A 25,958-nucleotide genomic window follows, 5' to 3' on the forward strand; every position below is an offset into this window, starting at 1 on the left:
GTTCATCTTTTAATGACTGAATGATTGGTTAGAATGATTTAAGTTTAACATATTTAAATCTCTGATGAAGCAAGCAACTTTTAGTCCAACTAGTCATTATCCAACAGAACTACAGTAGGCAACATTTGAAGTGGATCAAAACCTTTCATCAAAGTTATACATGAATTTTAAACAACACCCTTTCTTGTCTTAGGGACAATATTGATAACTTTTTAACATGGAAGTTATTTTTATATGAAACTATTTTTAGCTGATCGTGTCCAGCTGAGCTCGAGGGCTCTCTGCAGGGCTCTGGTGTCATGAAACTGGTCGGGCAGGTAGATGTGACACTGGCATTTCTACATTGAAACTAAAAGAGGGAGGATAAGAGGGCAGTCTTAACTATGTCTTGAAAAGCAGGTGAAAATGGAAAAGAGGGTGTCATTGTTCCTTTAGGACTGTAGAGACAGGTTGAAATCCTGTCCAGCCAAATACACAGTCATTTTTGGATCTAACCATAGTTCTCACTCCTGTTCCTAATGGCAGACAATGACACGGTAAGAGAGAATAGTTTTGGCTGCAGGCTGCAGGTTGTATGCTTTTGTATTTATCTCATTGTATTGTATTGTTTTTATGCATGTGTGTCATGTTACAATGTTCTTTATCGTGTGGTTTATTTCAGTGGACTTTTTATATAAATGCATTTGTAATAAGGGTCTGGCTTGTATGTTGAGCACCAGATGGTACTAAGAAAGTTTTTGTATTGCTTTGTAAAAACAATGAAATAGAAATGGCGAATAAAAATAGAGCTGTTAATTGGTTCAAATGATTTTGAAGTGTGATTAATCTTAAGTGTGATTAAACAAATTTGAACTTAAGCATTAATGCATTACCAATATGTGTCACACCCTCATTAGGACAAAAAAAAGTTGTGGCATTAACATTTTTCACACATTTACCAAGTTCAGGAATCACTAACTAAAAGAAGGCCTACAGTATTTACTGAGCTACATGATCAAGAAAGTATTAGAATTATAAATAAACGGTATGTACTTTAGAATAAGGTTCCATTTGTTAACAATCTGTTAATTTTATTCAGTGGACCTGAGCTAATGTGGACTAACAATGAATGCATTTTTTAGCAAAGAGGAATAATTTCATTGTTAATGTTAGTTAATGCATTAAAGGGATACTCCACTTTTTTTGGAAATAGGCTCATTTTACAACTCCCTCAGAGTTAAACTGTTGAGTTTTACCGTTTTTGAATCCATTCAGCCGATCTCCGGTTCTGACGGTACCACTTTTAGCATAGCTTAGCATACATCATTGAAGTGGACAAGACCATTAGCAGTTCTCAAACAAAAATCACCAAAGAGTTTCAACATTTTTCCTATTTAAAACTTGACTCTTCTGTAGTTACATCGTGCACTAAGACCGACGGAAAATGTAAAGTTGCGATTTTCTAGGCTGATATGGCTAGGAACTATACTCTCATTCCTGCGTAATAATCAAGAAACTTTACTGCCGTACCATGAGAGCAGCAGGCGTAATGATATGATGCAGCGCTTGAAAATAGGCCACCTTCCGTCAACACAACGGAACTATTTTCAGGCGCTGCGTCATATCATTACGCCTGCTGCTCTCATGGTACGGCAGTGAAGTTTCTTGATTATTACGCAGGAATGAGAGTATAGTTCCTAGCCATATCAGCCTAGAAAATCGCAACTTTACATTTTCCGTCGGTCTTAGTGCACGATGTAACTACAGAAGAGTCAAGTTTTAAATAGGAAAAATATCGAAACTCTTTGGTGATTTTTGTTTGAGAACTGCTAATGGTCTTGTCCACTTCAATGATGTATGCTAAGCTATGCTAAAAGTGGTACCGCCAGAACCGGAGATCGGCTGAATGGATTCAAAAACGGTAAAACTCAACAGTTTAACTCTGAGGGAGTTGTAAAATGAGCCTATTTCCAAAAAAAGTGGAGTATCCCTTTAACTGATGGTAATTAATGGGAAGTGTCACCTAAATGATTATACTAATGTAAAAATATAGTGATGTATATTCAGTATATATAATCTTGTTCCTCAGTTAAAGGTAATACATGAAACATTAAAGCTATATATATATATATATATATTATTTTTTATTTTCTTCATTTTTTTTCACTTTGACAGTTTGCTGATAATTGCTTTATATAATTGCTGATCATGCTATTTTGGGTAATGGTAAGAGTTTTGACAAACAGTTCCTCCACATTGATCTGAAAACTTTCTCATTCCCTGTCTAAGCTTTGGTATCATACACGGAAAAATGAGACTTAAAACACACCTCATTGGTCAAATTTTTTGAAGGCGTTTAGCTATATATTTAATAATTTTAGCTGTCTGTATCACCCGAAGGACTTGTTGTGAAACCCACTTAATGCTAAAGAAGTATTTAAAGATAATCTAGGATTTTGAGGTAGTTGAATAACACTCATGCAGGATACCTTTGGCTTGCTCAGTTGGGGATATTCAAATTAAATGACCCATCACACCACTGATCAGCTCTACCAAACTTGGATGTCTTTTTTCAGTAATAAACAAACACTGTTAAGTTGTTTTGATTGATACTGTGAAGCAGCTTTGATACAATCTGTATTGTGAAAAGCGCTATATAAATATATTTGACTTGACTTGACTTACATGCATGTCAGACAGAAACCCACTATTCTAGACTGAAACTAGGGTCAGTGTTCTGGTTTGTCAATTTAAGAGGCATCATTCTAGACCAGGGTATTTAAATATAACTATAGTTAAGTAGGTTTAATGATTACTCAAAGAAGCATTATTATGATTATTATAACTTTATTATGACCAATTCACATTTGACATTATAAAGAAGGTAGTGGCACTGCAGCAAAAAACGATCAACTAAAGTTGAAAACTCTATATAAAATATCAACAACTAAATGTGATTTTGGTAACAAATATGACTGGTCTGGTTGAATGGGTTAAGCACCCATATGTATTAACCTATTAGGCAGGCAATAAAAAAAATAAAAAAAAACACCTTCCATGCAGGCTCTAAGCTTTGGTATGAAAAGGGGTGCTGACTCATGCAACTCTTGTGGAAAAATTACATCAATACAATATGAATTTAATGAACATTCAAAGCCCAGAAAACATGGCCCACCTGTCAAATCTTGACAGTGTGTGAAACATGCATAGTTTTGGTGACACTGCCGGTGTAAACAGACAAGTTTATTGTTATTTGGTGAAGCAGTGCAAACACTTACACACCTACTCACTGCCTGAAGAGGTACATCTTTCAAAAGAGGCCATTGAGCTGGAACTTAGAAAGTGAGGTAGGCTGTGACCTTCAAAATACATCAGTCACAAAACACAACTCAGGACTGCATTACAAAGCATCTGGTTAAACTGCATAGTTTCCAAAGGAGTTCTGCAAGAGACTATTAACATGTAATGGATAATGTGGTCAAGCCAGTCATTATCACCAAATGAACCCCAACTGGGTCAGGACCGTGAGATGGATGGTATGACTTTTAAAAGTCCCATAAAAAGGTAGATTAATCTCAATTGAATCTGAAAGGTAAGACTGATTACCCCTAAGTAGTTGGTCAGACTAGTTTTAAGACACAGTCTTTACAAAATATATATGCAACTGGGCCTCTGAAGTCATTTTTACCTCAATCGTTACCTGAGACATAAGTAGTAATGTAATTAATAATAACAGTAAAAATAATAAGTAGTAATTTTACTAATGTCACCGGGACACTATATGATTTTAGCCATGATTTCCCACTCGCTGACCGTTAATGGAGACAGAGCAGTGCTCATACACGTGAGTGACGATCCCTGTGTGTCAATGTTCAAAGACTAATAACAGATGACAGATATTTCGCAGGTTAAATATCTAGACCTGTCTGCGATCCTGTGAAATGTGTTTTGATGGGGAAAGACATCAGTATTGACAGACATTGTGCACTGTGAAAAGAAAGTCACATGTCAAGTCACCATAAAGTAAAAAAAATTTAAAAAAATTATTAAAAATTATTTTTCCGTGCACAACATTATTTTATTGAATAATCTTTCATCAAAATAACTTCCCCTCCCTCTTGTAATGTCTTCTCTTCTCTGATGATGCGTTTAGTGGCTTGAGGGCGGGGCAACCTGTCACTCACATGAGATCGACCAATAGCAAACCACTACCATCCAATCAATTCCCCTTGGACAAAAGTGCCACTCCCGCCCTAAATGTTTTTCTTGTTAGAGAAACTGTCTCACTCGGATATGTGTCACAATAGGGAATAAAAGACTATCGCAACGTCGATTTCATGCCAACTTAAAAGTTGTGTTAAAAGTTGCCGCAATTGACTAGTCAGAATCACGTATTCCAATTAGCCATGTGAACGTAACTTTAGTATTAACTAGAAATACTGCAACTACCCTCATAAACATGGTAGACAAACCACCAAGAAATAAAACTAATACTTATTTTTCTCACAGATTGAAACCCTCCAAGATTAGAGAAAATCATCAAAATCATTGTTTATCTTGATTATTCTTTTCAATAAATCAGTTGGTTAGTTCATGAAGTGGACTGATCCAGTTCTAGAGAGCAGCTTACTGACTCAAATTATTCGGTCACAAAATTGGAGGGAATATTTTCCATGATTAATATTTGGATTGGACAAGTTTTATTTGCATTATGTTTGAAGCTTGAAGTGTTATAGTGACCAGTCATCATCAGAACTTCTTTTGTATTCCACAGAAGAAAGTCAGTCATACGAGTTTGAAATCCTTATTGAACTGTTCCAGTAAAATAAATACTTCCTGTAATGAAAGCCACCCATTCAGAAGAAGAAGTGTATTCTTTTCAGGACTGTTGTGCTAACAAGGAAGCAAACCATTCGATTCTTGCGACCAAACTGTCTAGGTTACAAATCAGCGTGAAGACATCAACAAATTGTCAGAGGCAATCTGCCTACCTTTCCTCAAGACAAAGTCTTTCCCAGAAGACAGCGCCCTTTACAGAATACCCTGGTTGCATCTGTTCAGTCTTATCATGGATGATAATGGATTGGGCAGTCTGAACCAATACAATCAAAGGGGTGAAAATGAGCAAGACAAGGAAATGAACGAAACTAAAGCAGTATGTCTAATACAAATGGCAGTTTGGGTTAAACGTCAAATTTTGTACAGATTGTCAATATAGAAGGTTATGTGCAAACACAGCCTCAGTGATCAGGTTCGATCCCATTTTAGTGACCAAAGAATCAAAGTACACTCTATTGTTTAAGTATTTGCCACATCAAATAACTATTAAACTTATGTAGCATACAACAACAATCTAATAAAAAATAAAGAGAATAGTAAACACAATTAGGCCTTCATAAAAATAGGCACCGAAGTCAGTAACTCCAAAAATCGGATAAAAAAAAAAGTTAATTTTGTTTTCTCATTCGGGAAGTTGTTTTATTTGGCTGTGCATCACAAAATTTCATGGCAACTGTGACATGGCAAAAAAAAAAAAAAAACATGAAGAGCAAAACTAGAAATACAAGTATATTGTACAACATATTTGCAATGGCATTTGACTAGAATGCAGAACTCATAGAATCCTGTTGGGGAGTATAAGGCATTTTAAATATTTAGGACAAGGAACACAAACAAGTTCTACTAAGAGCAATGTGTGGCATCTTTTGTATGTTAAAAAGTACACGAACTTGTCAAACCACACCAACTATAATAGAGATGATGAGAAAAAAGGGCAAGTGTTCATTCTCATTTATAGAAGTTGTTTCTTTCACTTTCTCTTTTGTAGAAGGACCTTCCTCCACCATACTACTCTGTGGCTGTGGACCCACAGACCCCTCCTATGACCTACGAGGAGGTGATTTGTCAGGACAGATATGGTGTCGCTCAGAGAACTGTGCCATACTATGTTCAGAAGGATCCAGCACAAGTTCAGGTACCAGCTGTCATCGTCACTCAGCGAGTTGTCGGTAAGTGCGGAATCTATTTATTCGCTCCGATTTGCCGCTTCCCATAAAAAAGCTTTCTACATAATATGCTCTCGCTAAATGAAGCTAATATCTGCATACTGCTTTTAGAAATTGATCATAATCAAAAAAGGGGGACCAGTACTAGCTGAAAAGTTGACCATTTCAAATGGAACAATTCAAGCCTTTTTAGGCTGCTGTCACTTTAAGACCAAATGGATGGATCCAATATACTTGTGCATTTTCTTTCTCAACTGTTTACGTTCACTTAAGACATAAATGACTGTCTACGAGGATACTTAAAAAGGCAGGCATTTTGACATATAAGTATGTATTTAACTGTAAGCCCAATTAGGAGGGAATAAATATATACAGTATATGAAACTTTCTGACCTTGAGACACAGTCATGACAATCTACAAGGTCTTGTTTGTGAGGTTTCCTGTTTCTGGGTTTCTTGTTGCATAACAACAAGAGGGCTGGACAACATGTTTGTGTCACCACTCTGAATGTTTTTTTGTCACACATGACATGCAGAGAAATAAGATACTGTGGTCCCAAAATTAATAATCTGTCCCCACAACTTTTAAATGCATAGCCTTTAGTAATTCTTACCCTCATTTTTGTTCATTTGTGGCCACGTTGTACTAATTTGGTCTCTTTAATTCAGTTAAATCATGCAGATGATTTAACTAAAACGATAGAACAAATTATTAAATCATGGGAATGTATTCCTAATTCCTGTCAACGATATCTTGTCATGTTTTATTAATCATTTTTACAATAACAAGGAAAGACTATGCCTCATTCTACATTTTTCAACTTTGCATTCTCCAGACAGTTACACAACCTAAACATTTTTACTTCAAACCCCACCAAAAAAAAAAGAAAAAAAAAATTAAAATGTTGATCATATTGAAGTCATTGTATCAAGAAACTGAATTCAAATGTATTTTTGAATAAATGAACAGTCCTCGACTCGCCTACAGTTATAGTAGTTCTACACACTTTTGATCACAAATGTGGGACACTAGTTTAGTTGGATTGCTGATTTGTTCTTGTTCCTTCAGTTCCTCCAAAAAGGCAGGAGTCTTGTGGACGGAGAGGCAAGTGTTGGGGAGGATGGGGAAGTGTGCTGTTTCTGTTGTTTCTCATTGGACTGGCCATCTGGTTTGGAGGTAAAGACAGGACTCACCATTAATGCTCACCTTTGTACCTTAACCCCTTTCCCTGATTTTTCTCTTTGCCTCTCTCTCACTTATGGGGATAGTGCGTTACGGATCCAAGTCATATTCCGTCCATTATGAGGACAATTGCAAGGGAAAAGATTGCAAGGAAAATCAAGACCACGAGACGGATGACGACCTGAAGGGGTGCTCCAACTCCTGCAAGCTGTGTGACGGCACCAAAGACTTGCAATCGGCCAGCGATGAGACAAACTGCGGTGAGCTCACTTTCTACAGCAACGAGGCGGACTATCAGATGTAACTGATTCATAGGAAACATTACAAAGAGATTATTGGTTGAGTGTTTCGGATAATACTTTGGTAAAAAACCACAAGGTTGACATGTCTTGATAAGGAATTTGAAGGTTAGCCAGAAACTGACTGGACTGCAATAAACATTTACAGTACACAGTAAGGCCTCTATTTATTTCTATGAAAAAAAAAATAGCTGTTAAAAAGTACATTGCGAGTTGCACCGCAAAGAGCAAATATATCTAAACCTCTTTAAAACAACATCTGATCATTTTTATCTGCAAAACAAAACCGTTACGTTTGACAAAAACTAAAAAAATCTTACCAGATTAGTATTGTTTAGTATTGTTAAATTTAAGCTAAATTAAGCTAATTCTATACCGTGTTGTTATTGTTAACTAAAACTATTTAAAATAGTTTTTGGTAATTAAAATAAAATATAAATATTATAATAAAATAAAATAAAAATGCCTTAACTTAATGAAATAAAAATGAAGTAACCAAAATGGCCAAAGCTAAAACTGTAAATTATATATGTACAGTGTATATGACAAAAGCACATACCTGCAACAAAATGACTAAAACTTACACTAAAATGAAAATTGGAAATAAAAAAAACTTAAAATAATTCAAAATATTAATAAATACAATACTAGAAGGCTAAGTAAATAATACTAAAACAACACTTATTCAATATATATTGCAGAAAGCAAGTCTTTATCTTGCAATATCTCAAGTATTTTAAAGTTGTTTTGATGATGGTCACATGTTTACTGTAAAAAACGGTAACGGTTCCTTTCACAGTCCTGTTACCCATGTACTTATATGTACTTATTATAGTAATTATAATTACTGGGTAATAATTAGGTACTAACCCTGAACCTACCCCTAAACCTACCCCTAACCCATGTACTTACCTTATATTAGCCAGTACTTTCTAGGTAAGTACACTGTAAGTACACGTGAGTACTGTACTGTAAAAGTAAGCGTTACCAAAAAAACGATTAGGAAATGTAATTTCACTGTTTAACATTCCTTTCCAATGTTCTCAGTGAGATTTGGTGAAGGTGACGTGTTGCAGGTCAGAACTGCTCCGGATGGTGGATTCCTTCCAGTGTGTTATCAGGGATTGGATAAGAGTTATGCTGACCAGATCTGTGAACAACTGGGCTTTAGAGGGTAAACATATTAATCCATCACTAACAAGAGCATTTCTTAAAATTCTGCTACCATTTACTAGTTGGTACCCATATGACTTTCTTTTCTTAGTAGAAAGCAATATGAAATTTTGAAGAATGTTCACGCAGCTCTTGGTCAGCAGCGACTATAGGGTCCATCAACCTTAATAGAGCACTAAAAGCAACATAAAAGTCCATATGACTTTTACATTTACAAAATATTGTATTATGTGATCCAGGATAGAAAGAAAGTCATACAGGTTTGGAACGACATAATGGGTAGAATGAATTATGACCGATTTTTCATTTTTGGTTGATCTTCATTGGGTGAACACTTAATGGTCCAGATATAACCAAATATTAATCTTGTTTCAACAAAAACTATTTTAGCTGATGTCTTGTGTTTCTTTTCCCTTAGGTCTTATGCATCAAGTGCAGTGAATAGCGAGATGTCCAAAGCCCTTACTTTAGAATCTAGATCAGACAAACTTATTCAGGGTCTGGTCAAAGTCAGGTAAGATCAAATCAAGTGCAGATTGTAGAACAGCATCCCAGCTAACAAAAATATGTTCTAAAAACGTTTCGCTAACATTCAAGTTATGAAAAAGTTTCTGAATCTTCAAAACATGCCTTAATGTACTAAACCTTTCCCTTCCGGCGTTTTTCACCGCTAGCGTTTTTGATCATTTTCACAAAAATGTAGTGGCTTCCAGAATATGTTGTTGTATGAATCATTGAACATGCAATTTAGCAAAAGAAAGAACAGAGCCTCTGTTAACAGAGAACTTGAATGTGGGTGAGTTTTATATATATAAAAAAGCAACATTTTGAACAAAAAGCTGAGAAAATCTCGTTTTCGCATAAGCAATGCTTTTTATCTTTGTTTATGCTCCTTTTTTGCTTGTTTTGATCTGGAGATTCAGTAGTATACTCGTTTAGGAGATGTGTAATAGCGCCCCCTACCGTATAACAGTGAAAACATGCAAAGCTGGAAAATTCTGTCAATGGCAGGGAAAGTGTTAAAAGATCCTTATTTTATATACAGGCGAGCAGATGAACCTAGAATATGAACGCAAGGCAACAGGCTAAAACTTTGAGCGTTTATAATGGTTTTCTGTGGAAAAATGCTTAATTAGACGTTTATATTCTGGGTTCATCTGCTTGCCTTTGCATGTGATAGTATATCATCAATAAGGTGTATATTGAATTTGGTATTTTAGTATCACTGTCTAGTACAAACCTGGTAAAAATGACTGGCGGGCAATGGAGGAAAGCCTTGTTTCACCCTCCAGGTGCGCGTTCCTATTAGGGTGTGAATTCACGTGAAAGCTGTTCATTAATGTTACTGGAACAATGTTTGTTACCCAATGGAATACTCCCTGTTAGCTGGGATAATAACTTTTGTGTTGTCAGGGTAATAACTTCCTCAATAGTACATAATTTCTGTCTTTCACCATTTTTGTTTGTTCAGCCCGAGCTGTTTGAACAACAAGGCAGTTTCACTTGAGTGCACAGGTAAGAATACATTTGATCGCAGTTTATATCAAATGACTGTGACGCATAACTAAATGAGACATGTAATACGTCACAGTATACCTTCAATCATTGTTCACTCCATAAGTGACATTGTTTGGATATTGAGTAAATGGATCATCCTTCTCACACTGAACTGTTGAATTAATAGTTTTGTTTTTTCAGATTGTGGCAAGCAGCAAAGTGCCTCCAGGATCATAGGGGGCACGGCCTCTAAATTTGGCCAGTGGCCTTGGCAGGTTAGCCTGCGTTTCAATGGACGCCATGCTTGTGGTGGATCACTCATCTCTCCAGACTTTGTTGTGTCAGCTGCCCATTGCTTCAAAAGGTTGGTTATTAGCCAGGGATTGACTAACTAGGTCAATTCTAAGCAATTAAATATCATTCTCCTCTTCATTATTATACATAAATGTATTATGTAAATAAAAAAATTACCTACATTATAAAACTGTATTAACTATATTTAATTTAGTCTTTTATTCACATATTAACATTGATCAGAGAACATTTAAAGGGTTAGTTCACCCAAAAATTAACATTATGTCCCGACTCACCCTCATGTCGTCCCAAGCCCGTAAGACCTCCGTTCATCTTCGGAACACAGTTTAAGATATTTTAGATTTAGTCCGAGAGCTTTCTGTCCCTCCATTGAAAATGTATGTACGGTATACTGTCCTTGTCCAGAAAGGAAATAAAGACATCAAAGTAGTCCATGTGACATCAGTGGGTTAGTTAGAATGTTTTGAAGCAACGAAAATACATTTTGGTCCAAAAATAACAAAAACTACGACTTTATTCAGCATTGTATTCTCTTCCGGTTCTGTTGTCGAGCCGCGTTCAGTGACGCTGCTGACGTAAGACGCCGCTGACGTGTAATCCGTTTTTTTGCCCAGCCATATTTATTTGAACCCCAATACACGGACGCACCAGATACACGTCAGCGGCGTCTTACGTCATCAGCGTCACTGAACGCGACAGTATACCGTATACATTTTCAATGGAGGGACAGAAAGCTCTCGGACTAAATCTAAAATATCTAAAACTGTGTTCCGAAGATGAACGGAGGTCTTACGGGCTTGGGACGACATGAGGGTGAGTCATTAATGACATAATTTTCATTTTTGGGTGAACTAACCCTTTAACAGAAGCCAGTGGCGGGCCATGCATTTCACCTTCAGTGATGTCCAACCTGAATTAATAACTTTTAATAGTGTAGCAGCGCACGCACATACTCTCTATAATTGTTGTGAATTCCTGTTTTTATTTTGCACCGGCAGTTATAGGGTTAATTGCGGTGAGTACGGGAAAGGCCGGGTAGAGAGAAATGAGCGAGTGAGTTCGGCTTTTGTGTTAATCGACAATGGTTCTAGCGTTCCGTTTATAAATTCAGAAACGGATCCTCCCTTTTCTTATCCTTAAATGGTTACAATAGTATTAATGTTTGAAAAAAGAAGTTGCTTCGATCATAAATTTACAAGAAAAATTAGGATGAAAATCATATTCACCTTTCACCACGGACAAAAACGGGGGCAAAAAATGCATTATACTCTCCAAAACTACTGATTTTTTTTTTTTTTTTACACAAATCCATCCTTATTTCTTTCCTCAAAAAGACTTAAAGGTGCCCTAGAATGTTTTTTTTTTTTTTTTTTTATAATGTTTCCTGGGTTACCCTTATAATGTTAGTATGTTTTTTAGATAAAAAAATATTCATAATTTAGAAATAAATGGCATTTTTCCTAGCCTGCTTTTAGCCTCTGATTTGAACACTCTGTTTGAAGGGGCGTGTCTGCTGTGGGATTCAGTGTAACCGCGGCCACTGCTGTGATTGGCTGACATGCTTGCATATGAAATAGCAACGCATTACATATGAAACTCTCTCCCGAATACTTTTCCTACTGCTATTATACGTTTTTACTATAACAGCTATCGAGATTAACGAATCGTGAGATGTTTTTAAAGTATTTAGATCTATTCCCATCACATAAAATGTTGCCGTGATGAGCATTGAGCAGAGGACAGTGTGTTGATCGCGAGAATGAAGATATTATCATTGCAAAGCAGTTTCTTCACTCTCTCTGCTTTCACCAATGCAAACACGATGATGTAAATAGAGGGTATGCGCATGACGTCACCGTCGGCCGGAGTGAATGCGGTCACGCCCACAAGTGGCAAAAAGACTGAGCGGCAGCATTTGTTTTCAGCGTGAATGCCGTGAAAATCACACAAAACACATCTAAAACGGGAAAGAGCTTTGCGATTGACTGTACAACTAGATTTGACCAGAAATCTGAGGTACTGTATATTTTTACAGACTGCAAAAAGCTACAGAACAGACTATATTCTGCATAATTGGATGTTTTTAAATAAACACTGACAAAAAACTATACAAGTTTTAGGGCTGGACGATATGATGATATACAGTATAACATTAATGTAAGTGATCACTCGGATTAAGACCTATCTATATTGTATTTATATAAAACGTTTACAGGCAAATTGTCTTCATTTATTTCCCCGGCGTCGAAATCAGGCACATATAAATGTCAGGAAACACGATTCCTGGCTGCATGTCAATATCCATGGATCACTGGATCTTTGATAAGTTGTAAGGAACACTATATCGAGTCCAACTTTTAGTTTAAACTGATAATAGTTTGTTTTACTCGCGTTAAAGGGATAGTTCACTTTGAAATTAATTTTTGATATGTTTTAGCTTACCTCCAGTGCATCCAAGATGTAGGTGTCTTTGTTTCCACAGTATCTTCAATTTTGATCATTTTAGGTAAAACCGTTGTTGTCTGACAGTCATACAATGGAGGTGAAGGGGGTCCTCCTCAAAGAGCAGTCAAAATTAAACATTATTTAATGACTCGTAAATGTAAGTACACATTGATGCCCTAAGACACGAAACGAGCGTTTTTTGTGAGAAAACGAACAGTATTTATATCGTTTTTACCTCTTGTAAACACAGCCACGTCCAAGTGATCTGAGGGCGCGGACGCTTCCGTGTGTGACGTGTACGCAGACTGGTGCATAGATAAACTAGACGTCGCCTTGGCGACGGCAGTTCATTGGAACGAAACCTTAGCCAAGGCGACATCTAGGGTATATATTTTCTATGCACCAGTCTGCGTACACGTCACACACGGAAGCGTCCGCGCCCTCAGATAACTTGGGCATGGCTGTGGTTACAAGAGGTAAAAACAATATAAATACTGTTCGTTTTCTCACAAAAACCACTCGTTTCGTGTCTTAGGGCATCAATGTGTACTTACATTTACGAGTCATTAAATAATGTTTAATTTTGACTGCTCTTTGAGGAGGACCCCCTTCACCTCCATTGTATGACTGACAGACAACAACGGTTTTACCTAAAATTATCAAAATTGAAGATACTGTGGAAACAAAGACACCTACATCTTGGATGCACTGGAGGTAAGCTAAAACATATCAAAAATTAATTTCAAAGTGAACTATCCCTTTAACGCAGTTTCCCCTATTAACTCCAGTCACGCAGCAGCTCTTCTGCCACTCAGTCCCGCTGAGGGGGGCGTGTTCCGGCGGGGAAGTGACGTTAATGCATTCCCTCTATACAGTTTTTTTTTTTTTTTTTTTTTTTATTTTTTTTTTTTTTTTTTTTTTTTTTTTATTGCAAAAAACATAGTACAAATCACATCACAAAAAACTTAACAAAATATACATTACAATATACAGACATATAACATATAAACAAATACAAAACAGTTTTGCCAGGGAAGGGCTTTACAAAGAAAAAAAGGACCATATGTTGACAGTTTTAATTGCCTTTTTGTTGTTGGAGCCAGAAATCAGCTTAATATAACATTCAACTTCGTTAAAAAAAAGTACAAAGTTAGGTTTTTTAGCACTGAATTTACATTTATGAATATGAAATTTCGCCAAAATAATTAACAAATTTATAATGAAGTATGTCTTTTCTTTACTATGACTTCTATAAAAAAACAAAACAACGTCCTTCCACAATAAAGCAAAGTCTTTATAAATATGGTCAATGATGAATCTGCTGAGGTTTTGCCAAAATTTCCTGGTGTATGAGCAATACCAAAATAGGTGCAAAACAGTTTCAGGGTAGTCCTCACAAAAAGAACAGTTTGTATTTATGTCTCTTTTAAACTTAACCATGTAATGACTAGCAGGATAATATCTGTGAATTATCCTAAACGACACTTCTTTCACCTTGTTTACTAACAGGTATCTGTGAGGGATCATCCAAACCTTTTTCCAGTCAATAGTATTTACAAATCGGTTCCAATAAAACGTAACATTTGGGATTGAAACAATTTCTCTCTGGAATAAGGCACGAACGTTCTTATTATTCTGAGGAAGTTGGGAGAAACAGATTTTCCCAACTGGTGACTCAGCCACATTGGGGAGGGAGACAGAAGTAAGTGAAAGTCTGCTAGAACACCTAAAGAGCATGATTACGCCTGATGGAATGGCGTCAAATACAATTGCAAATTCTCTTGGCGTAACTGGAATGTTATAGGTAGACAAAAACTCACTATAGGAAAAAAGTCGCCCCTCTTCATCAAATAGCTGGTCCACCAGCAGAATCTTGTTGCTTACCCAATTCTCAAAAAAGAGTGATTTGTTCTTATATAAAATATCTCTGTTATTCCAAATTAAATACCTGTGAGGTGAGAAATTATGCTTATAAATAAGAGACCATGCTAAAAATACCTGTTTGTGAAAATTGGACAATTTTACAGGGAGTTTGTCCACATTATAGTTGCAATTCAAAATAAAGCCCAGACCACCAAAACGAGAGAAAACATAATGGGGGATAAAATTCCAAATCGAGACAGGGTTTTTAAGAAAATGCTTAGCCCAATTAATCTTAAAGGTATTGTTTAGAGTATTGAAGTCCAAAAAGTTAAGGCCACCAGATTCATAATTATTCATAATTACACTTTTTTTGATATAATGGGTCCGATTTTTCCAGATGAAGTCAAAAAGCATTCTATCAATGTCTTTACAAATTGTATTGTCAAGGTGTAAAGCGAGAGCTGCGTACGTGAGCCGGGATAAACCTTCAGCCTTGGTAAGCAACACTCTGCCTTTTAGAGATAAGTCCCTTTGCAACCACTGGTTCAGTTTGTTTTGAGTTTTTTTAATGATCGGAGAGAAGTTTAAAGGACATCTCATTTTCTGATTTTTAGAGATAACAATACCCAGATAGGTAACTTCTTCCTTGACCGGAACGTTGCAAATAGTTTGTGTATTACACTCTTTTACGGGCAACAGCTCACATTTATTAATATTTAGGCATAGACCAGAGGCCTCTGAAAACTGACTAATTACCTGAATGGTGACGGGTATCTGGCTTGCATTTTTTAAAAAGATTGTGGTATCGTCAGCAAGCTGACTGATGAGGACATCCCTACCCGCAATAGAAATTCCTTGTATAGAGCTGTTAACAACATGAGTTGTGAGAATTTGCGTACACAGCAAAAACAGATAGGGGGAAATCGGGCATCCCTGACGAATGCCCCGTTCCAGATTAAATCTAGGGGAAGTTCCATGTTTCAGTTTGATAGAACTATTGCCATTAATATATAAGGTTCTAATTGCTTTGCAGAAAAAATCCCCAAAACCAAATTTCTCTAAGGACAAAAAAATAAATTTGTGTTCTATCGTATCGAAAGCCTTATAGAAATCTAAGAGGAGGATAAAGCTATCTTCAGATATCAAGTCAGAGTAGTCAAGAACATCCAACACCAATCTAAGATTGTTAGAGATGTGTCTGTTCCTCATAAAGCCAGATTGTGTCTCATCTATAATTGTGTCAAGAGTTTCTTTAATTCTCCTAGCAAGTATTAACGCCATAATTTTGTAGTCATTGTTTAATAGAGAAATGGGTCTCCAGCTGTCAATAAAAAGTATATCTTTCCTAGGCTTGGGGATCAAAGTGACCAGCCCTTGAGTGAGGCTAGGAGGAAGGGTCTCATTCTCTATACTTTCCGTAAAAACTTGCAGTAAAAAAGGGGCTAAGTGATCAGAGAACGTTTTGTAAAATTCTGCAGTTAAACCGTCAGTGCCGGGGGATTTATTGTTTTTGAGTAGAGCAATTGACTCAGTGACCTCTTCCATTGTAAGAGGGGTATCACAGTACTCTTTGTCTATCTCATCAATCCGTCTTATGTTATTAATTGAGTTAAGAAATTGAGATGTAACTTCTTCATTAAATTTTGAACTGTATAAATTACTATAAAATTTAGAACAAAAATCTGAGATTACTTTAGCGTCATCAGTAACAACCCCATTAATTTTTAAATTATAGATGGAATTGACTTTGGAACGGTATCTTTCAAGACGGAAAAAGTAAGCCGAATTTTGCTCCCCCTCCTCCAGCCATCTCTTCCTAGACCTTACAAAGGCTCCCTCTGCTTTTTGTCGATATAAATCGTCTAATTTGTTTTGGAGTTGTAAAAGAAGTAGTTTATCCTCCTCTGAAACCTCATCAGGGGCTCTTAGATAAAATGAAGAAATTTTACTTATAACTTCTACTTCTTCTGCTCTTTTAGCTTTGGCAATAGACGTCCCATACTGTCTCAAAAATGCTCCTGACTTAAATTTAAGTAGTTCCCAGTTAGTTTTGTAGGATTTTTCCTTTTTTGCCTTGCTGTAAAAAAAAGTAATTAACTTAATAATTTCAGTCTTAGCCTTATCATGTTTTAACAATGAATTGTTCAACTTCCAATAGCAAGATCTATGAAATGTACTTGATGCATTTAAATGGATGCTTATATGAATTGCTCTATGGTCAGTGAGGGGTGTGGTCAGGATATTTACTGTAATTTTATCTTTATCAATGTGATTGGATAATAGCCACAAGTCAATGCGAGACTGGCTGGAACCTGACCTGTTGCTCCAAGTAAACAATCTTTTATCAGGGAACTTTTCTCTCCAAACATCCACAATGTTAAATCTTCCCATAAGTCTCTTAAGGTTTGTGCTGATGGAGGAAGGCCGCCCAGGAGGCCACCTGTCAATAGCATTATCTAGAGCAATATTAAAGTCTCCACCAATTAGAAGAAGAGAGTTTGGATATCTAGTGAGCCAGAATGTGATTCTTTCCTCTATTGAATCAAGTAATTTGTCATTCTCGAGCTTATTATTATAACCATAAAGATTAATAATTATAATATAAATGTTGTCAATTCTAATTATAAGACATATGTAACGTCCCAAGGAGTCACAGTCTGAGTGCAGGACATCACCAGTGAAAGTATTTTTAAGAGTGGTTACCCCAGCAGATCTCTCTGAACCATGAGAAAACCAAATATCGTTTCCCCACTGAGATTTCCAAAAATTGACATCAGCAGATGTGGAATGGCTTTCCTGAAAAAAACAAAAATCCGTACGAAGTTGTTTAGCAAATAAAAATAAGGCTTTCCTTTTACAAATCTGTCTTAAACCCCTGGCATTTAAAGAAACAATGGACAAAGACAAAGTTATTAAAGAACACGAACGAAGAATAAACTAGAGAATAACCAATAACAAATGTATTAGGAGAGTTTTCCTAAGTAAGGGGACCGAGTGCTGCATCCTAGAAAAAAAATATATCGGTAAAAAAGAAAGGAACAAATTGTTAGTCCCGGCCAACTAAATAGCACATCAGCTGCCTTGGATATTAAATGGCCCTAAAAAACAGAACATAATAGAAATGGCAGCGATTTTGTAAAAAAAAAAAAAAAAAACTGTAAAGACCTAGTTGCAGGATAACAAAAACACTAAATATACACTATCAACTCTGAATGTAGTGCAAATCAAACCAGTAGGCGTCCTTGTGTTAAAAGGCAGCAGGCAAGTCTGTTTCTTAGGTGGGCAAAGGAACTTCTGAACCGTTGATAAACCCGCGACCTCCAATGAAGAAGGCTGGTTTGCCCTCCTCTCGAGCTTTTTTTATCACTGGCCATAGTTTGCTCCTTCGTTCTCTGTCTTCCTTAGACAGATCCTCTGCAAATCGTAAGCCGTTGTTGCGCAGGTATGGTGATGTCTTGGCAGCTTTCCACACGGCATCTCTGCAGACACGTGCGATGAACTGGATGATGATGCCTCTGGGTCTGTGGTCATTCTGCCGCTTATTGCCGAGCCGATGTACAGTGTCGATAGTATCAGCCAGCCTGTTCTTTTCCTCAGGCAAAACAGCCTGACAGATCTCGATGGCCTTCCTCCGTATGTTTTCCTTTTCTATTTCATCAACTCCGTAAAGTCTAAGGTTCCATCTCCTAGCATATCTTTCTAACTCCGAGACCCTTTGCTGACATGCGTCTACTCGTTTCTCTTCTCTCGCCATTTTCACCTCGAGTGTACACACTTTGCTCTTTACATCCTTAACTTCAGCACATACAAAGTCAATTGTCTTTTTAAGTCCTTCGATTTTAAGTGCATTGGCACTGACCATGCTTTCAATGCTGTCTGACCGCGTATTTATTAGGGTTGAGAGGCTGGCTACGATATCGCTAGCGTTAGCATGTTCAGACCCGACTGTGCACATCATTTTCTTCGAAACAGGTGACTTACTGGGAGTAATAGGCAGCAGTGGAAATTCTTCCATGAAGTTTTCCGCAGTAGGGAGAGGAAGGGAAGCGGAGGAATAATCGTGACAACTGTCAACTAGAACATTGCCAGCCTTAGAAGTAGCAGCATTGCTATCATCTGGAATTAGCTTCCGTCCGGCGCTCTCTTTGCCTCTTTTCCTTTCGCGTTGGTTTGACATTGCTCAAAAGTTCGTTTTTCGATTAGTGTAGTATTTAAGAGAATAAAACTTAGTGCGTGGCGAGACAAAAAATAGAGTTTTACCGTTTCCAAAACTTTCGTTTGCAGAGCTCGGTAGAAAGCGTCTACTCACTCGGCCATCTTGGCACGCCCCATCTCCCTCTATACAGTAAGAGCTTCGTTGTGCAGTAACGTGCGTCATTGATTTCATAACGAGTTTGGCAAGTGTCCAGATAAACTCGCGCTGTGTGGAAAGATTGTTCTTTGATCGCTTTCTGTATATAATTTGTTCACAATTTAAATACGATTATTTTCATCCTACTAAAAGAAACGATGTGAAGCTGATATTTTAGTCACTGGCTTGACTTACTGATGCATAAACAGTATTGAACGATTTTGAGAGAAAGATTACCTGTCTGAACTTGAACAATTACACATCAGAAAGTGTTGCTTTGGTAGCTCGATCCGAGGCCAGCTCTGTATTGGCCCAAGTTGAGGAAACACTCGGTGAAATGTTTGGAAATTTCCAGAGAAAATAAAATTAACCCATTGTTTCTTCAGAGGCCCAGATGAAGGAACTAAAAAATACTTTTGTGTTCATGTGTACATCCACACTGAGCAACTGCCATGCTTCGGCTGCGCAGTTCCGCCTGGCATTGAGGGCTGGCATTATGCAAATATTTGGAGGCGTACATACCGGTATTAATGATCCCGACTATTGCGTCACAGTCGGTATTGTGTGGAGAACCGACCGTTTTTCAGGGGTGTTTTTCATAAACGTGAATTAAATGAGAACGCGAAAACAGTCCAGTTTGAGATTCACTCTATGTCATGTCCATGCACTGAACTCTTGTTATTTGACTATACCAAGGTAAATTCAATTTTGAATTATAGGTCACCTTTAAATTACTTGGTTGTACAGGTTGTCTGTGCGTTTCAGTCCCAACAACCTTTTCTATCGCCATCGAGGCTAATGTGCTGAAAGTCGAATATCTGTCCCGTCGTATTTCTGGCATAAGTTTTAATTCGCTTTAGTGCTGAGAGTGTCTGCTCGACAGAAGCAGTAAGTTAAACAGGGAAAACACCTCAAAACATGACGTGTAACGTTACAGCTGACACAAGCACTCACGCAGATTTTTGAACGATATCAATGAGATCAGCGGGACTTTTGCCTTTAAAATCAGTCCTGGCATTTACAGTCAGTTCTGTTCTTACCCCGGACAGATCGATAAAGTTCCGTGACTCTGCGTATTAAAGCTGAATAAGGGATTTTTTCCGGTAGGTTTGAACCTGCTGGTGGTCGAGGAATGAAAGAAACATTCATTTGTGGGTTGAAAAACTATTAAATCTACAGGAATATATTTTAGTTTAGTACGTTACAGATGTGGTTAGCTAGCTCTGACTACCAGTAATAGTAGTACACGGTCTGACCATCCAATCAAAGGACGTGAGAATGCCGACGTCATTGTACGCATGCTAGATGGCCCCGGTGCGCGATATTTTTTTTCACAGGATGGTAGGGGAAGACTCATGAATATTCATTAGGGAACTCATCCCTGATTGGTCTGATGACCTACCCCTAACCCCGCCCCTAAACCTACCCGTCACTGGGGGTCTGATGACTTACCCCTAACCCCGCCCCTAAACCTTCCCGTCACTGGGGTTAAGACCAATCGCAGGGATGAGTTCCCTAATGAATATTCATGAGTCTTCCCCTACCATCCTGTGAAAAAAAATATCGCCCCCGGCGCAGTCAACTCGAAATCTGATTGGCTGATTAAATCTGACTGATTATCTGATTGGTTAAAGCAACAGTTTCATTGCCATTCATTTTAAGTTACATGCGCCCGCACTGTCGATTCTGAAGGCCTGAAGGCAGATTTATTTGACCCTGGCAACACATGATGGCTGAAATATGATTGGATAAAAGCGCTAAAATAAATATACACTGGAAGCAGCGCAACCAAGAGAAAAGCTATTTAAGAGAATGGACTATTGGAAATAATTTAATACTCATTCATACAATAAAATATATTAAAGTGCAAGTCAGTGATTCTGATAGTGTTTAGGCCAGCAGAGAAGGCCTTGCTGGCCCTGACGGCCCACCACTGACAGAAGCTCAACCGAACATGCTTGACACCCTAGAACTAATCTCATTGGTTCTTGCTGAAGCTCAAACGTGCTGCATAACACGAGATTGAACCTCATTGGTTCTCGCACGTCTAGTGAACATGCTTGAGCTTCCCTTTACCACAACTGATGTGTGAGTTGAATCTTGATGAATGTTTATATGTGAATAAAAGCCTAAATTCAATCTGTTCATCATATAAAGCGATCATCCAGAAAATGTGGATTAAACCACTCAATTCATATGGATTAGTTTTACAATCTCTTTATGAACTTTTTGAAGCGTCAAAGTGGTATTTGCATAGCCTGTCAAATTCAATGAAGGGACAGAAAGCTCTCAAATTTCATCAAAAAGATCTTCATTTGTGTTTCGAAGATAAATAAAAATCTTACGAGTTTGGAACGACATGAGTAATTAATGACAGAATTCAATTTTTTGGGTGAACTAACCTTTTAAGGCCGTTCACACCAAGAACGATAACTATAAAGTTAACTATAATGGTGGACAATATTATTCTGCTCATTCTAAACACATGCTGCCGTTTTGTCAGCTGCTGCTTTAAAATCTCAAGCTCTTTAACGTCTACTGGATTCTGATTGGCTGTCATTGCTTTTAATCATTCATCAGCTGGAAAAAAAATAGTTAGGCCTATGTAAGTGATTCCAATGATATTGTTTCTCTGTGCTGTTATCAATATGGTTGTGCTATTATTTTATACTTAGATCGATTTTTATATTGCGAATTATATTATTATCAGCCAATCATGCTTGGTGTAGATGAGCCTTTAGACACTCGATCATGGTTTACCAAAGCAACACCACCTAGATACGACAAATGATTCAAGTTTTAGAACAGTATAACGTAACAAAGCCTCATTGGCTGAAATCATGTGACAAGTTCCGGACCACTGATTCAAAACAAAAGATTCGCAAATGTTTCAAAGCTTCATGTTTGTTGCTAATGCAATGTTCTAGTTAAGCTGCAGGAACTAGCGTGTCAATTATCAAATGTTTATTATTTATAGCTGCTTTGAGTTTCAGCGAGTTTTCAGACATTCTTTTTATGTCATTACAACATTGATGAAAAATAAAATGTTAACGTGATAATCTTTTTCTCTTGAACACAGAGAAATGGCGAATTCTGGATATTGGCGTGTTTATGTTGGGGCTATTTCCCAGGATACCCCTCAGACTCCATTATTTGTGAAGAAGATTATGGTGAATGAGAATTTCAACAGCAAAACCAATGATTATGACATCGCCTTACTGAAACTCACCAGTCCTGTTGCTTTCTCCGGTGAGTTGGATTCACTTAATGGAGTAGTTCACACAAAAATGTAAATATTTGTTCTACATTTTCTACAGTGAAACCATTTAGTGACCCTTAAAGAACCATGTATTATTTATATTCTGAATATTCTACAATGGTTTAACATTCTCTTTCACATACAGATACCATACAGCCAGTTTGCCTTCCTACATTTGACCAGACCTTTTCTGATGGATTAGAGTGCCGGACATCTGGCTTTGGGACAACACAAGAGGGAGCAGGTACAGGGAGATAACAATGAGAATCAACGAAAATGGTAGAGGGAAAAAAAATGGGACAAAGAGTAACAACATGTATTATTATAATTTACTTATCAGGACAGTGTTATAGTAGCCTGGGAAAACCCAGACAACTTCCGGCAAATTTAGATTTGCTCTGAAAGTTAGTCTGGCAAAGAGCTCATTCAAGCCCGTTTCCAATCCGCTGAAATCGCGGCACCAACCAGAAACGTTGGGGCGGGCTTTACACGATGGCGACAGCGCTGGGATTTTGAAGCAGATTTTGTAGCCTACATTACAAAGATGGATGCCGCCGTCGAACATCACTCGTTCGAATCAGCTATCGCGTCTGTTTTAAGCGATTTGAACGTTTCCTTTTTGTTAAAAACCGAGCAAAGAACAACACTCGGAGATGTTTCTGCCGCTCTGCATACGTCATCTCCTTCATCGCTCTGATTGGTTTTAGGTCTATTCGCGACGTCCGTTGGTGACGCCCCTCTGGAAATGATTTGTCTATGACGCTTTGCCAGACCATAACTCAGTTACAACTGAGAATGGTCTGGTTTTAACCAGGCTAGTGTTATAGAGAAAGTAAACATACTAAATTTAGTGGGTGAATCTCACAAATCTGGTTAAAAAGAAATAAAAAGTGAGAGAGACAGAGAGATAAATAACAAATTACATTTTGCATGAAGAAAATTAAACTTATTTTTCTATGATTATTAAGATTTTTTTATGCATGTGTGACTTGTCCTGAAATGAGTCTCAACACAAAAAAAGCTGATATAGTATTTCAATTGTAAAGTATACAACTGTATTTATACAACATGTGTTGCCTTCAGTTAATGCTGATTTTGTTATAAAACTTGTGTGCAGATATAGGATCATTAAAAATTGTAATTTAAATGATAGCAATCATCATTGAGAATAAAGAGTATGACTAATAAACTTAAAATTTTAGGTGAAATATAACCTATTCATACTATTTATAAAATTCACGCTAGTACAGTTTGCAAACTGCTGATTGGAGCTTTGAAGTTTGTCCACGTCACAGTGTGTGTCGTCTTCTAAGCTTTTTAGCCGACCTGGACCTTTGACTGTGAGTGTTTCCATTACTCTACAGCCCAGGGCTCTAACATTCTTATGGATGTGGCAGTGAATGTCATTGACACACTTGTGTGTAACAGCAGTCAGGTGTACGGTGGAGCCATCACTAAGAATATGATGTGTGCCGGCGATATGAATGGGGACCGGGACTCCTGTCAGGTAAATGTACCATTGGCTCCATAATACTAGACCACAGTGACCTCAGGCAAATACATTATTTACTGGCCGGGTCTCGCCCAGTGTTTCTTTGTCTCATGACATTGATTTATTCTGGTGTTTGGGCAAATGCTGTTGGTGTTCACTGTTCACAGTGCTGCAAATATGTTTTATTCAACCAAGCATTTATTATGCAAGCATGACGAAATTTGCTTTAGGAACTATTTTATATGAAAATTACAATAGGTCTATATGTCACACAGATTTTTGTTTTGTAAAAAACTAATAGGAAAAGGAGTATAATCTTTTCTTATTTTATCTTATTTCTTAGAAATAATATTAAATAATTTAGTGCAACCAACAAAATCGTGTGGTGCAATATACTGTATTTTAAAAGTACTTTTCTAAAAACAATTAATTCGTTTTGTTTTAAATTGTACTATACACTATTTTAATAAATGTTTTAGAAACACTTTACTTAAACTTTTATGTATAATCCATTATACATGTATTCATAATGTATTATATATTTTCATAAATAATTTTGACCACAGTTAAAATGCATCATATTTGCAGATTCTTTGTTAAATCTGAAATTGGTTCAATGAATAGTTCAGAACAATAATGCTTTATAACACAGTTCATATTACAGTTCATGAAACCACGTAATTCATTATAAGGTGCATTACAAGGCATAATTAATGCATTAAATATAATTTTATAATGCATTACATATAAAGGCTTCACAATGGTCTGAAGTTCCATTCTCTTTCTCTCCGTCCTTGTTGTTGGTTTCAGGGGGACAGTGGAGGTCCACTGGTGTGTAAGGAAGATAATGAACGCTGGTATCTGGCCGGAATTACCAGTTGGGGAGACGGTTGTGGACGAAGACAAAAACCAGGAGTATATAGCAGGGTGACCGGCCTTCTGCCCTGGATCTACAGCACGATGCAGGTAAGGTGTACAGCATGGTCCAACATGAGTCCATGTAGATCATAATATTATTCTGTATACTTAGTGCTTTCTCTTAACATGTCTATATCTTGTCTTTTGAAAAATTAGCAAGAGAAGCCCTGATGCCTTTCTTCTGTATGGTGTGTCCATCCCTGACAATTTGAACAATGACAGTGGACACAGGACAAAAGATGAAGGACAGAGTAATGCACTTTGACATGGGACAATATTGCAATATTGTAGCCACAATTGGACAAAGAAAAATACTTTATTGATTCCACGGTCTCCTACAAGAATAAAACAACTCAACGCGGGAAAGCAGAGCTGCAGGCATTGAAGCGCATGCAGTTCACCTCTGTTGCTTTCCTCATTCTTTTCTATGCATTTATACTGTAAGTTCACAGCACACTGCTGAACCTGAGCCTTTGTTGCTTCTTTAACTCTGTATCCTTGCACTGATTCTACAGAAATAATGGGAGTGTTCTACTAATATGTATTTATTAACCAAAAGGGTGTTAATTTTACTTGAAAATCAGTGTCTATGAGCTAAGATAAAATGTGATTGTGTTGTTTTAGCCTGTGTGAAGGTTCCGTCCTTTTCTCTCTGATTCCTATTGCTTCTTTATAAATCATGCCAAAAGCAGATACAGTTTGAGCTTTATTCTTCAAGTGTGACGGTTGAAAGAGTGCGAGGTAAGGTCTAAGTAACATTTGCCAACCATTTTAGGATAGAATTAATGATGAGGCAAGAAACATTATTGTGGTTTTCAGCACATTAAAGGGATAACTCTCGTGGACTAAACCACTCAATTCATATGGATTGGTTTTACGATCTCTTTATGAACTTTTGGAAGCGTCAAAGTTGCGTAGTTTTCGAGGGACAGAAATTTCTCAGATTTCATCATTTGTGTTCCGAAGATGAACGACAGTGTTATGGGTTTGGAATGACTTGAGAGTAATTAATGACAGAATTTTCATTTTTGGGTGAACTAACCCTTTAAGCATAAGATTACGAGTGAATGCGTTTACATTATGAATGGATTTAATAAACCCTTGAAATATCCTTTTCATTACCTTTTCTGTAGCCAAGACTATAAGACTAAGACTTTCAAAAATAACTCCACTTTGAGG

General features: G+C 37.1%; 1 protein-coding gene across 2 annotated transcripts; it reads left to right on the top strand.

Moving 5' to 3' along the window:
- Nucleotides 1-401: 401 nt before the first annotated feature.
- Nucleotides 402-25,470, top strand: tmprss13a (transmembrane serine protease 13a). 2 transcript variants are annotated; one of them, XM_056262473.1, is made up of 13 exons: nucleotides 402-536; nucleotides 5,807-5,987; nucleotides 7,054-7,161; nucleotides 7,254-7,427; nucleotides 8,514-8,640; nucleotides 9,058-9,153; nucleotides 10,111-10,154; nucleotides 10,338-10,500; nucleotides 22,190-22,359; nucleotides 22,515-22,613; nucleotides 23,734-23,876; nucleotides 24,672-24,827; nucleotides 24,936-25,470. In XM_056262473.1, the coding sequence occupies exons 1-13, from the start codon at nucleotides 519-521 to the stop codon at nucleotides 24,948-24,950; spliced, it is 1,494 nt and encodes a 497-aa protein (XP_056118448.1). In that variant the 5' UTR covers nucleotides 402-518; the 3' UTR covers nucleotides 24,951-25,470. The 2 variants fall into 2 exon arrangements, with proteins under 2 accessions (XP_056118448.1, XP_056118449.1); XM_056262474.1 differs by having other exon boundaries at nucleotides 5,810-5,987.
- Nucleotides 25,471-25,958: the final 488 nt, after the last annotated feature.

The sequence above is a fragment of the Rhinichthys klamathensis genome, unplaced genomic scaffold (genome assembly GCF_029890125.1).
Source record: "Rhinichthys klamathensis goyatoka isolate OS25496 unplaced genomic scaffold, OSU_Roscu_1.1 h1tg000192l_1, whole genome shotgun sequence".
Classification (NCBI taxonomy): domain Eukaryota; kingdom Metazoa; phylum Chordata; class Actinopteri; order Cypriniformes; family Leuciscidae; genus Rhinichthys; species Rhinichthys klamathensis.